Source organism: Corythoichthys intestinalis, chromosome 1 (assembly GCF_030265065.1).
Source record: "Corythoichthys intestinalis isolate RoL2023-P3 chromosome 1, ASM3026506v1, whole genome shotgun sequence".
Lineage (NCBI taxonomy): Eukaryota > Metazoa > Chordata > Actinopteri > Syngnathiformes > Syngnathidae > Corythoichthys > Corythoichthys intestinalis.
The window spans coordinates 30,760,737-30,775,746 of NC_080395.1; the positions used below are offsets into that span (position 1 = coordinate 30,760,737).

General features: G+C 39.1%; 1 protein-coding gene across 4 annotated transcripts in view; it reads left to right on the plus strand.

The window, feature by feature from the left end:
* The window catches only part of igdcc4 (immunoglobulin superfamily, DCC subclass, member 4), a 136,493-nt gene extending 123,938 nt beyond the window's left edge, over positions 1–12,555 (plus strand). For 3 of the 4 annotated variants that reach the window (XM_057845967.1, XM_057845993.1, XM_057845984.1), the window contains 3 exons: positions 3,170–3,398; positions 3,480–3,596; positions 4,374–12,555. In XM_057845967.1, the coding sequence (XP_057701950.1) occupies positions 3,170–3,398; positions 3,480–3,596; positions 4,374–4,829 (802 nt within the window). In that variant the 3' untranslated portion in view covers positions 4,830–12,555. The remainder of the gene's footprint in view (positions 1–3,169; positions 3,399–3,479; positions 3,597–4,373) is intronic. The other variant, XM_057845975.1, reaches the window with a different exon arrangement.
* Positions 12,556–15,010: the final 2,455 nt, after the last annotated feature.

The window sequence follows — 15,010 nt, forward strand, 5'->3', positions numbered from 1 at the left end:
TAAAGATGAGTGTTGTTTTTTAACGGCGTTAGAGTATAACGGCGTTTCCAACGGCGTTATGTTATTTCATTAGTGAGTACTGTACTTACCGTAATTTCTGGACTGTTGGGTGACCCGGATTGCAAGCCTCACACAGTACATTTTTAAAGGAAAAACCATTTTGTACATACATAAGCCTCTCCTGTCTATAAGCCGTGTGTGCCCACATAGTAACATAAGATATTTACAAAGAAATACACGGAGTTTTCCAAATTTTGATAACATACCTGAACTTTCTTTCCAATCAGCGCCAGCAACATGGCCGTTATATAGCAGCGACATGGCAGTTGCATAGCAGCAACACGGCAGTACAGCACTAACTGGGCTGGTAATTAAAAACATAAATGTGTTTGTTAGAAATCTTCATCTTCCTCCTGAGCACTGAAACCATGGAAGTCTTCACCCTCAGTGTTGGATATGAATAGGTTCAGATACACTTCACCACCCACCTATTCAGTCTCTCTCTCCTTCAATGTCTCCCATAAAATTCACTCCTGAGCTTGTGCCGTCCTCCTTGTCACGCAGCAGATCGGCCTTTCGAAACCCGTTGGTGATGGCGGACTTTTTCACACTGCTCCACGCTGCCAAGATCCACCGGCTGACCCGTGCAAAAGTTGCTCTTTGCCTACGGCCAGTCTTGGCAAACGATCTCTTGCCGCTGGTCATCCAAGGCTCCCATTCAACTTGGAGTGCTACTTCTAGCATTTTCCATGATGCGTGTCTGACAATTCTACTCATGCACAAAAACGAGGGTCCGCCACCTCTATTCATGCACAAAGCACAAACTTAAACCACCAGTAAAAGTGCAAGCTAGCGTCTTCCTTGACACATATATTCAACGTGTCTCACTCCCACATTCCATGCTCAAGCAGCCCTGATGGCTGCCAGAAAAATGCACAAATTGGCTGCATCATTGCATACCCCGCAGGACCCAAAATGAGGGAAAAAAGTAGCGGCATGTAGTCCGGAAATTACGGTAATTACTTTTCCCAGCTTTGTAACGCCGTTACCATTAGTGAAGATGTGAAGGAGCTCGTTAGTACAATTTGGTTGAATAAAGCGCGAGTTATCCAATTTTGTCACGCATCAGCTGCCTTCCAGCTTGCCTGGATAAAGCAGAGCGGGAGGAGAAAGGTGGGGAGGGGGTGGTGACGCCAATTGCAAACGCGATGATGATTGGCTAGGTTGGTGGATAATGCCCTGCTTTACTGCATGCTCTGGCAAACACAACAAGACAGCGATAATGGCGACGGGCCAGGGAAATTCAAAGGTAGCGTTTTCAAACTTGAATTATTTTTAATATTTAATATAGTTACTTTTCGAAATGTTTAAGAATACTGTTCTGCTTATTATATGAATAGATTTGATGTGAAGGATGTTATAGAATAGTATGACATAATAAGTAGTAGAATAATGTAGTAATGTGTAGAACATGAAAAGTAACGTTAGTTACTTTGCTGAGTCATTAGTTACTCTTACAATGAGGTAACTACTTTATGGGAGAAGTAATTTGTAACTGTATCTAATTGCTTTTTAATTGTAAGAATAACAACACTGCTGAAGACCAAGAAATACAATCATAGACTGGGTAGTGCATTACATGAGCTTTTACTGAGTGTATGTGACCAAAGCACAGAGCAGGAGATATGAAGTTGATTTCAAACCCTCACGAGACGTTAGGAAAAAATGAGTAAAAGGAAATAAGAAAAAGATAACGAGACAAAGAAAGGTTCCCAAAAGCTCAGAACAGGTAATATAACAAAGTGTATGTTGCGCTTAGCTTTACTGAGACTATGCTGGGAGAAATTAATACACATTGACCATATGTATTAGGGGTGTGCCATCTTAGGCACCCCACGATTCAAATCGATTACGATTCAGGGTGCTACGATCCGATTATTAAACGATGATCGCTGTATTGACGATGATCGCAATTATCGCGATTATCACGATTATAAATGCATTGTACATTACTACCTAATACAGTAGCCAAACAAATTCACGTCCATTATTTATTTAAGATATCCTAATGATTCAACAGGAATGATGAAAACATGCCCATACAACAAAAAGCTGCCCTTAAGCTGTTTTTTTATTTTTATTTCTTTTTTACAAGAAAGGGCAAAAACATTAACCATTTTAAATGAAGTACTTATTTCTCTCAACAATACAATAACATTTACACAGGTGGAATGAATTCCACATCTTCTGGAAACAAAGTGTCTTTAGAAATAAGACTTCTTTTAACCAACATACTTTGTTTTCACAGAATTCTGTACAATTTCGCATGTTTGTAGTGTTACCGCTGTACTTAATCGTGGTTTTACACGTTCTGCATATGAAATACACGTTAGCGAATTAGCTAATTAGCTTAGTGCTCGGCACTAACTATTAATATCTCAAAGACAACAACAATAAAGGCTAAACAGTACAAGAGGGTTCATGTACTCACCTCTTTTAGATCCACACGGGTCTTAGCAACGCACTCAGGACATTTTTCAATTGAAATGCCTTAAAACTACTGCTGGACAGCTAAATGACAAGGAGCAACGAACTATTTTTCTTCCCCTCTTGCTCTCAAAAAAATAACTTGCGCACAGAAGCTCGACCACCGGGTTCCGCCTCTGTTCTTGCCTCTCTCATACACAAATTTTTTTTCCAGTCTTTTAAAAAGGAGTAAGTCTCTCTCTCAGTAACCAGCAGCATCCATCATAACGTGCGCGCGCCTGTTAACGGTGCCCGGCGGCAGACGTGTCTTGAATTTCGTTCTGCTACGAGCGGCTGCAATAAAGTTATGAGGGAAAAACATCGTTTTTGAACCTTTATGAATCGTAATTGAATCGTCACGTGTCGAATCGCGATGCATGTAGTAATCGATTTTTTTGGAAGTCCTCTAATATGTATAGCTCTTTTCAACAGTCAAATGCTGCACAAGGTTCTCTACAGAGTAAAAACGGGCTTTAAGTGTAAAATGCTATCTTGAAAATAAGTTATAAGCTGTGACTTGAAACTAGTCAGCTCATTGATGAAGAAAGAAAGAAGACAGACAACAAAGGAGAAACACCACTGCTTCAAATCTTCTCTAGTTATTTCGCCCTAGACTTAGCACTTTTTTGTATGCCTCACTTAGGGATGTATCTGAGGGCTTGGACTCCACAGCTGTGACTCCCCAGTACAGGAGAGGAGCTTACCCCAGTCCAGCCCACGGCCCAGAGTGCAGTGATTGGCATGAGCTGGAGACACTAATGCCCTCCACTGGCCAAGAATCTGGCCAGTTGTCAACAGAAGCCCCCGAGGAGCACAGCCTGGTGAGCGCCAACACCAGGGAGGGTGGGGATACCTCAGCACCTGAACCCAAGGTCGAAACCAGCTTTTTTCTTCCCTTGCTTGTATCCTCTAATTTAATTTTGGGGCATCTAATGTGTTGTTGCCCTTTGCAGGATGCTTGGAACGGCTCCATTAGTCATAACTGGGCCAACAGAATCACCCATTACAGAGACACTGTCACAGAAGACTCACCAGGATTCATCGATGGAGAACTCAACGTGACAAATACGGTAAATCAGAGCTCCACAATACCCTTAAATGGTTGCCCATAAAATGTGGGTCTATTGCCCCTTTCCCACTGAAACTAGTGGGTCAACGTGCGTTTTTTCCAAGCCGATGCAACCCACTAGCAGTTGGCATTTGGCACCTTACCCATTGACAAAAAAAAAAAAAATAAAGTGTCTTTTTTTTTTTTTTTTTTCACCCGTCTAACCCCCCCTCAGCCGTGCGTAAGGTTACGTGACGTCACCACGCTAAGATATGTGTCGACAAGTGCGACCGAATTCATTAAGTTCAAGGAAGTAAACAATGCAGAGCAACATGGAAGCCTCCTTTCCGTTTGTGTTCTCTGTTTTCATACTTTTTACTGCCCTCAAAATGGTCGAAATGCAGCAAAGGATCAACACTTTGCTTGTGCTGAGGCAACGTAGGCGACGTGAATTCTTCTTCTTCTACCAGCTTTGTTGTGAGCTTCGGCGTAACTACGGTTGTAGGGCGTGTTGAATGGGAGGCGACTGGCACGTTGTTATGACGCATCACGTAATAGCCTACGTCACTACGTAGATTAGGGTGTTGACTGTTGACCCGGGGTTTTGCTGCATGACGATCAGAGCCGAGGTAATTTTAACGCGGGTCGCTTGGCGGGTTGATTGACACGGGTCGAGGCGGGTCGCTGCACCTTTCCCACTGCCACCAAAAGCCGATTGTTAGTGGGTTGACATGGGTTTTTTGGCCAGTGAGAAAGGGGTATATATAAATTTTTCATCTACTCATTTATGTGCATGCAGGATTGCCCTAGTGCATCCCTGTCAAATAACCAGGTGGAGGCCGAGGTCATTGTCCACACAGAGGTCATCGGAAAGGACCAAGAGAACAGTGGGCAGGCCAAGGATTCCAAAGGCAACCATGGACCTTCGTTAGGACAGATTGAGGAGAACTCTCCTGGTAGACATTCGCTGCAGGATCCTCCTTTGACAAATCCGGCAGCCAACCACAATTGGGAGTCGGAGCACAAAGCAGCGGAGGCGCTTCACGCCGAGCCAAAGCAGAACTCAGAACTGACCAATGGCTTCCACTCCCCCAAGACGCCTCCCCTCGTGCCCAAAACAAGGGAAAATGGGGACATTCAACGCTGCCCTTCAGCACAAGCGAAGGCCAAGTCCGCAGGGCTCACCCCTGCCCCTTTTGTTCATTCGGGCCTGGTCCACCCTACCTCAGTAGCACACAGTTATTTGTGCCCATAATCTGCATAGCAGGTTTAGGCAAACAGTGACATTCTTAACAGGGATGATTGTGTATACCCACCTCATTGTCGGATTTCTTTTGTACTTCAAATCCACAATTTCATACTTATGTAAATATACTGTATATGACACAGTCTATTTTTAGACATAGACTGCTTGTTTGAGCCTTGTGCATTGCAATCATACATTCCTCTGGGTTACAAAAAGAAAAGTGCGGACCTCTCAATACAAAACCTAAGACAGGAACCAAAATAGCAGGCATCAGTCCAAGTGTGTCTAACTGAGGTTCCGTAAACACTTTTAAGAATGTCCAACACCCGTATCTCTCTACAGCCACTTGCTGTCTCAGGGTCACATACAACTATGAGGTGTATCTCAGCTGTTCATACATGGACCTACACACATTTTGGAGTGTGACATTTTGTATTGCATTGTATGCATATAACATTTAGCTTCAAATGAGCCAATTATTGGGCTAACTCAATTTTTGTCATTTTGCAAGGATTTCATAAATATGGGAGTTGATACTGTTCCAACACTGATGTATCAGGAAATGTGCCAAGCTTATTAATAGAGTTCCCATGTTTGTTAACAGCAATCCAAATGGAGTTATACCACTACAGTTCATTTAATTCTAAAACCATTCGCTGTTTAGCAAAGCATTTTTCTGGAGGGGGTCTTTTTTTTATCCAAAGAAGTATTATGGCCACAAGGGAAAGCAAGTAAAGTTGTAATGGTACACCGATTTCATAATATTAAAAATAAACACCAAAAGCAAAATTTTGACAGTTCAAATTGGAAATAACGCAACAATTTTGCTCTTCAGCAAAACCGAAAATTTGTGGAAAATGTCAGTCTTTGATTAAAAAAAAAAATAATAATAATAACAATAATAATAATAATAATAATAATAATAAGTAAGATTTAAAAAGCATTTTTGTTTTAATAAATTTAAAATGCATAACTTTTTTTAAGATTTTTAAGATTTTTTTGTAATTTTTAAATGCACACACACCTAAACCTGATAACTTCATTCATTCATTTTACTAAATTGCATATCCCCACGAGGGTCGCGGGGGTGCTGGAGCCTATCCCAGCTAACAGGCAGGAGGCAGGGTGCACCCTGAACTGGTTGCCAACTAGTCGCAGGAAACATTGAGACAAACAACCATTCACGCTCACAGACCTACAGACAATTTGGAGTGTAATAACTTCATTTTCAGATAAATTAAACATTATTCGCTTTGTTTATTAATTTATTCATCCATCTTCCAGATCACTTCATGAGGGTTGCAGGGAAGCTGGAGCCCAGCCTACTATAGCCCCTTCACATATACCTGAACACCGTTTAAATCGTGTGAAATGTGTGAAAGCAATTTCCCGGGTCGACTGACATGGAGATTATGCGGACATTTAATGGGTCTTGTCTTAGTATTATGACAAGGCATGTGTGAAAGCAGGCGTTATTTTCCCGCAGCATAAAAGCTGATGACGTAAATATGGTGGGCCGATCGTCATTTCCTCTTTCTTCGCAGCAAGACGGAAAGGGGTAAACAGACATCGCAATTATCAATATGGCAAGCTGGAACTAGCAAAATAAAACTGAAAACATAACTAAATTAAATTGCTAAAGAGAAGAGAAGAGAGTCCATCGTCCATCTTTAGAAATGTGTGGTTTATTTTGTTGCTGATGCCGACCAAAAATGATGTCATGTCCGGGTTATAAAATCGCGCCAGCTATCCTCACCGCACAGAGGGCGCCGAGTCGGCAACACAGGACAAGTCTGTGAAAGTGTCCAACCCGCGTCATTCCTGGAATATCTCTCCATGTGTGAAAGCAATGACGCGGGTAAATCCCACGTCCCCTTACACGGGAATTTACCGGGATATAAGTCTGAAAGGGGCTTATGGGTGTCATATTAGAAAGTTACTAGTTTTACGCAGCTGGGGAAAGGCTGTATGCAGTCAATGTATCTTTCGGCAATTAGTTTTTTTCTTTCAATTTTGGAAAAAGAAAAATATTGGCATAAAGATATCTAGTGTGTTTAAATTTTTTATCATGTGTTTCAACAAAAATCAAGGATTAAACCGTTATCCGTTTCCTGATTCATAATTGGTTGGTCTGGCTGAACCCTAGTCCTAATATAAGCTAGTGCTACAATTGCAAAACCTGGTCGTAACACATTTAAAAATTCTGCAGACCTACTCAACCATCATGTCATTTTCTAGCAGGGTTAAACATTTCACTCAACAAACCAACATATATGACTCAATCCTGCTCACTGATTAATGGGGATGTAATTCCAAGTTCGCAGGCCTTGAAAGTGTATTAGCATCAAGTGGCGCACGCAACACCATGGCAACTGCAAAATGGTAGCGTCAGAATAACAATGCAAACTTAAGGAAAACAAAATGGTCACATTGCATTATCGTGTCGACTTGTGTTACTCACAATGGAACAACGGATAAAGACACCATTTGCACTTTTGAATGGCCAATTATGAATCGGGAAACATGATTCATTTGATGTTTTTTGTGCTAATATAAAAGCAAAATTCGAAATAGGCTCGTTTTCTGTTATTTTTCCGAAATTGAAGGAGAAAAAAAGAACAAATGTTCAAAAGGTACATTGTACACGAACCGTGTGCCCACTGTGGGAGGGATCGCAATCATCTTCAGTCATGGCTAATCAAAGATCTCCTGTTATAGAAGTTGTGGATTACTTTGGATTATTGGATATTACTGGCAGCGGGGACTTCAGCTCGTGCTCGTTAGGGCCAAACAGGGTAGAGCTGTGAAAATGCCGCTCAGCTGTTGTTGATTGCTGGACTGGCTATATAAGAGAGCCAGAGTCTGTTTTTTTTTGTGCTTTGGTGTTAGTACAATTGGCTGCCATGATAAATAGTTGACTCAAAGAGTCTAAGAGCTAACTTTTCTGTCATAAAAACAATGCAGAAGTTTCCTATTTCACTTTTGAGTCTTAATATTTGACATTGTTATCACAATAATAAAACTGGTAGTTTTATTTTGTTGTTTTCCAAGTGGCCCTAATACTTTGTACCTTTTCATATACAGTGGTACCTCTACTTACTACATACTTAATACTTCTGGAAGTAGTCTCGTAACTTGAAAATTTCATAAATAGAGAAGCATTTTACATGGAAATGCCCTAATCTGTTCCAAGCACTACTGACACGCCATATTAAATTTCATAATTGGGGTAAAACTGGTAAACTGGAATAAAACAACTGCCAAACTCATTTGACTTATTCCATATACCCGTATTTTTTTTACTATAAAGTCGCAGACTTTTTTTTCATATTTTAGCTGGGGGTGCAACTTATACTCAGACTTATGTGTGAAATTATTAACACATTATTATATCATTTCACATTTTATTTTGGTGTTTTGGAGTGACACTGATGGTTTCGTAAACTTGTTAGCATGTTCTTTATGCTATGGTTATCTGAATAACTCTTAATAGCTATGTTACGTTAACACATACCGGCCACGTTCACATTTCATTGTTCATGCATCATGCAACATTATCGTACTGTACACTTATTCAGCATGTTGTTCTTTATTGTATTTTTATTTGAAATTACCTTTAAAGATGACATATCTGTTCCATGTGTTGGATTTTATCAAGTAAATTTCCCCAAAAAATGCGACTTAGGTATACTCCGGTGCGACTTACATATGTTTTTTTCCTCTTCATTGGGCATTTTATGGCTGGTGCGACTTATACTCAGGTGCGACTTCTAGTCCGAAAAATACGGTAACTAACCTAGCTGTTAATACCTCTAATGAAGTAGGTGATAGAACAAAATGCAAAGAAAAAAAATATATTTACATTTCAAGTAAGGCAATGTCCTCCTTCACAAGATCTATGGTGCCTGTCGCCTATCTCACTCTTCGTGACACAAAAGCGCGAGGAGCCTGTTGCTCATTTGGCTCGAGGTTGACCCGCTATAGCAGTTCTTTTCAATCATTTTCTATTACGGCCTTCCCAGGAAGACGTCAACGTTTCGCGCCCTACCAACTCTGCTGCCACTGTAAATAGTGTAATTTGTCTCGAAAATTATTATTATAAGTACACCTCTGCATAACATTGTGTCCTTTTTTATATTAAAGGGAAATAGAGTAATATAGATCAACTTGGAATAAAGTATAACTTAACTAACATTGTTTTGTTTGGAACAGAAATGCCCATCAATTGGCCTGAAAAAAAAAGTCACATACAAACTGCAAAAATACACTCAAGGTAATTTTTTTTTACTACTTGATACTGAAAAATAAAATTTGATAAATCAATCAATAATAACAAATTCAAATTGATTAGCAACATCAACTTATGAAGACAATATGCCAAACAATTTGACTGAAAAAACAAAAATAGTACAAAAACGAGTGTAATTGGACAGGGGGACAGGTTTTATTTTTGCTGCGGACAGTATTGGCTCCTTTGCTTAGCGTAGGGGTTGTTTTGCACCTAGGATGCCAACAGTGCTCGCTGGTTTACTGATGTAACACTGACAAAGAGGGACGATTGTTGGGAATATTCGGTTTTCGCTGAAAAACAGTCAAGCAATTTACCAATGTGATCGGGGTCTAATGTCTTTAAGTGAGGTTAGTTTTAATTGATTTGGCTTCCCGCTGTCCGCTGCAAACATTTTTAGACTACTACTACTGTATTAAAAGTCAAAACCAAAAGCCAAAAGCTACATACGCTCCGTCATGTATCTTTGTCTAGCTCTTCATATCTCCGGTGCTCTTTGCTGTGTGCTCTTGTTTGGTTCAAAAATACTGCACACACTCTGAAAATGAGAGCGCCAAAGTACACGTTATTCTACAACAGCAAAGAAGTATGTTTCCCCAAGGTCACATGCTTCACCCCCAGCCTGGCTCTGCGCCCCACTATTTGAAAAGTACCGTGCTATAGCAACAATAACACTGTCGCTACTGTGCACATCATTACACTGCGACACCCAAATTGAAACATCAACAACAGGCCAATAGGAGAGGAGAATCCCATTTCGGAGGCATGATTTGAAATATTATGACCAATAGGGCAGCAGAATCTTATGATGCGACATTTAAAAGGAGATCAGATCTTTTACCTGAAATTTCTTTCTTAAATACAGAAGGCAATATTTTCTCGTTTAAACGTGTCGTAACTTGAAAATAACGTTTGTAGAGACGTCCGTAGGTAAAGTTACCACTGTATATATAATTTTTTCATTTTAAAAAATGGTAAGCAAAATGAAAATGGTGTTATTACAGAATGTTACTGCCATTTATGTGTAGATGGGTCGCAATTTAGGCTAGCAACAATGTCCACATTCTTCTACGTCAAACTAGGGATTTTTTTCATCATCTTCTAGATGGCCAAACAACTATTTGAGCTTAATAATGATTTTCTGCTTTGTTAAAGGAAAAAAAAAGTGAACTGGTGCATTTCAACTCCTTATCAACCACACTACCTCGTTTCTTTTTGCTGTATCCTGTGTGCTCTTGTTGCTTCAGATTAGCTAGCACATTTTAAGAATGTTGCTTTCCTTATTTTGAAGGAATTTATCCACTACAAAAAGCCTTATTTTCCAGGACAAATGTGTGGAACCACGCCCAAATTCATGCAGGTCATTTTAGCGGGTATGTTTCTTTTTAATTGTTATTTCCCCCGTGGTCTGAAATAAAAACTGTCAGTAGGACGCTGAAGTTGAAACAGGAATTTTAAACTCTCAGAAGGATATCGTTTTATGAACAATAAACAAAAGCCAATTTCCACCATTGTCAAAATTATGTAAAATGGTTCATCCAACTATAAATTATCTGTTAATTTTTGATTAGTTGTTCTTTGTTACATTTTATGCTGCATTTATGGCCTTTATTATAGAAAAATCAAAGAAAAATTGAGTAAAAACTAAATCTATAACCCTTTCGTCCATTGCCCATAAAGTATATTTAAACAATAGACTTAATTACAGTTATATAAATTATTTTGTCGAATTTCAATCAGACTACAGGATGTATTTGGAAAACCTTGAATTTTTAATTTCGCTGAGAATTTATTTGGCTTTTGTACAAAAGCAGCATTATTTGGGGAAGATTTACTAAATTTGGCGCTAATTCGTACAACAAACCTGTGGACTGTGAAATTTGAGGCTAATTAATGATAGTGACATTTGAGATTTTCTGGTTAAATCGGGTATCTTGTTGGATTCTAAGAGGTGTCGAAATACGCCACAAGAAAGTAAAAAACAATATTAGAATGGCAGTTGTCGTCTGAACTTTTTTTTTTTTTTTTTTTATTGCTAAAAAATTTTACTTATTGTGTCGTTTTCTTGTAATCATGGAAGAATATTTCTCAAGGCAGCAGCGGAACGGTCATTTTGTAGACTCATAAGATATATACAAAAATTTGGATTCAAATTATGTTTCAGAAAGCATTGTTTCGGCGTTGCTATTAGAAAAATTACTTAGTTTTGGGCTACGTAAGAAGGCTAAGAGCATTACTCATGACTTTTTATTATTATTTTTTTAAGGTATGTTTGTTTACTCTTTGAGGTCTGAAGTTTCCCAAGTGGAAAATACCCATCAGGAATGCGGCATAATTTTCAAGGAGGTTAGGCTTGCAGGAAGAAAATACAATCCAAGTGAAGGTAAAGACTTTACACTACTTGCAGTCCCATTAAGTTTTTTTTTTTTTTTTTTTAATAAATTTTGGTTTGCCGTATTTATTAGTTGGCCACATAAACAATGGAATGTCCTTTTTATGACACACTGTTCTTTGTTTGCATGAATAATTGCGTGTACACCTCAATATACAGTTCATACCTCAAAGCCTGGCAGTGTGCAGCATACATCCCATTACAATACAGTCGAGTTTTGTTATACTGTGGTAGCAGAAACACAAGTGGAGTAGGGTGTGGGGGCAGGCTGAAAATGTCCAGACAAGCTTAAGGCTCTTTTTGCATGGGGTCACATAACAAGCCTTGTCATGTCACTATGCTTCAACTCTCTCTGTCAGTCCCAGCTGGTACTGCTTTGAAGTATTATTTTATGAATTGAGTTGATTCACATATGCCCACATAATAAACACACTTGTGCCAAGTGTAAATAGATACAAGGTTGATTGTTCAGAGAATACCTCCAGCGTTAATTTTGATGTATTAAACATTCAGCAAGTGGAGTGATTGTGTTTTTTTATGTACATTTCACAATCCCAGAACTGTCTTTTTTTTGCACTGATACGGATCCGAGAAACGATACAGCACTAAAATTTAGTCATCTCAATCGGCGTGTCGCCCTTCCCAAGGTGATGATTGACGTCCAGTCGTGTGGCTTCCAGTTATTCTTCTGCCGTCAATTTCAATGAGTTTGTTACTAGAGTAGTAGATGTCAAATCCATTAGAAGTGGAAGTGTGGCTCAGTGGCGCATCCAGAAATTTTTCACATGGGTGGCAAGATGGGGCCACTTAAAATCTTGGGGTGGTACACCAAAACTATAAGTCATAATTTCAGGTTTTTATTTTGTTGTTGCTGTAATGAACTGCAAGACGACTCGGAGACCAAAAATAGTGAATAATTTTGTATTAAATAAAAAGTACAACAAAGGAAGCATGCCAAACAGTACACGAATTTAACAAAATCCAATAGAAAATAGAGCACAAAAAAAACAAAATGATCAAAGGATACAACCGGAGGAAACGTAGGAGAGCATGAAGATAGGGCCCATACAGCTGATAGACCCATGCATCCTTAAATACAGCAAGCTCCTAATGTGCAGTAAAGACAGTGTGCTCTTTAATGCATAACAAAGAACAACTGAGAACACAAACATGTCACAAAGAACAACTGAAACCCAAAAACATGACATGTTGCAGTAAAAAAGTAAGAAGAAAACTATCAGAAAGAAAGTAAATCAGTAGGCATGTTCTTAAAGCGGAAGTTCAGAATTTTTGACATGTTTAATTAGCCGGTAGAGTTGATTTCAACAAATACTGTGTAGTTTCTTACTTATTTGTTAGTTTCAGGGCTCGTGAGAGGCTTAGCTAGAGTCAATTGGGCCGACTTAGCATGTCAATAAAAAACAACATATGCACACATGAAAACCTTTGATAACCCACGCAATGAATCAGTATTGGCTATGTTTTCAGGATAAAGTTTTTAAAACTTACCATTGCATGTCAATAATTGCAGAAAAGCGCTATACAAGTATAACACAATTTACCATTTATTCCAGCAGCTCTGCAGAGGAGCAGAGTTATATCACACGTTATATCGCTGATTTTTATGTCGTAGCCAGCAGCAAGTGGCCAGTTTATATTGTTCGTTCTTCTTCATAGGGAGTTTGTGGAAACTTTGCTTTGCCAATTTTTCTGTCTGTTTCCAGAGCCTCTAAATGCACATTTTGCCATGTTGCCGGTGTTCTGACGAGTGGGTATCCCTTGTCGAAGTATCCCCGCTGTTGATAGCAACTTAATTTTGAACAAATCTACTTTACGTTTTCACGTATATTTAGATATATTATAGATATATTATTATTATAGTAAATATTTAGATACTCCCGCTATAATGTCAATATTATTTCTTCAACAAGAAACACTATTAAAACCCAGGTGACCCACATGTTTAATGCTTATCAGACAATGTTAACATCCTAACGCTATTATATCGCATTACATCGTCTTCCGTGCATATACGTAATTGCTTCCAGAGTTAATTGGTCAAAAGGCACTATGAAATGGAGGGGCGTGGTTGTCATGCGCATGCTAAGTACTGCTTTGGATATCAATTCTACCGGGATACCACTGCGTCAGAACGCCATCAGTTAACTCAGTAGACTGATGCTGCATTCGAGGAAGGTGGGAAGTCAGTGTTTCCAACCTATGATTTAGAAAATTGTCATTGGAACGCCTCCACTATTTGATCGCTTAGGAGAATGCGGTTTTGCTGGAGGTCAAAATGTCTTTTGATGGCCAAAATAAAAAAACAACTTGTCGCGATCAGCCATGTTTGCTGTTTAACTTCGCTTGAAACACTTGAGGTTGGAACTGGTACCATCTGAGCGGGATAAGTCAGACTACCTACCTTCCTCGAATGCACCGTGAGCACAAGTGGCCGAAGCACTCCTCTCTAATCTGGTCTCATTACGCATCTAAAAAATAGTCCTGCAGAATGAAATGAACTACGTCAGTTTGGTGTGACATTTTTTTGGCCGCATGGGTGTTTTGGAACAATGATCTGCATTTTGAATTTATTTGACCATGTTGGATTTGTTTGTAGATCTGTATCGTTTTTTTATTCGCATGATAAGCAGGCACCATTGACTTGCCTAGCTTAGCTTCTCCGGAGCCCTGAAACTAACAAATAAATTACAAACTGCACGGAATTACCAGAAGTTGAAATCTAACTCCACCGTCAAATAAAACCCCTGCTAACTCGAAGATTAAGCCTACCGTCAAAAATTCTGAACTTCCGCTTTAAGGACACGCCTACTGATATACTTTGTGTATTGTGTAATATTTAATGTTATATTTAATGTTACTAATGATTTAATGTGTATAGCCCATAACACCCACAGTGAAATGCATAACTGATGCTACTACAATCTAACGATGGGGTGGCCAACAAATTTATAGGGAGGGTTGGCGCCACCCCCTAGTGGCGCCACTGTTATGGCTGCCTCCGTCCCACTTCAAAAGGATTGGACATCTCCTACCCTTAAAGGCTGACAATAAATTATAGTAATATAATATGCAATAATTAATACTGCCTTCATGTGGTGTTGTAATTATCGTAAATATAACTTGTCGAGTCGAAAATTGGATGTGACCGCTCCCTCTAGTCTTCTACTGGAATAATGAGAATTTAATATGATGCCCGAGTTTCTGAGATGGGTGGACCTTTTACTTTTCAAAATGGCAGAATGTGAACAAGAAGTTGTGAATGGTAAGAAACTGTAAATTATAAAAAAAGAAGAATTATTGTCAATTTGCACATTTCTTTCATGGCAGCATTATAACTTAGTGTACTGTACATTGTGTCAGCGCAACAATGATTATTAAATTCTGTGCCAATATTGAATCAGTCTATGATCGAATTTAAAATGGCCTAATGCAAAAGATGCTTTATTGTCATTAAATACAGTTTGTCTTTTTTATGGTCACTTAATTGCA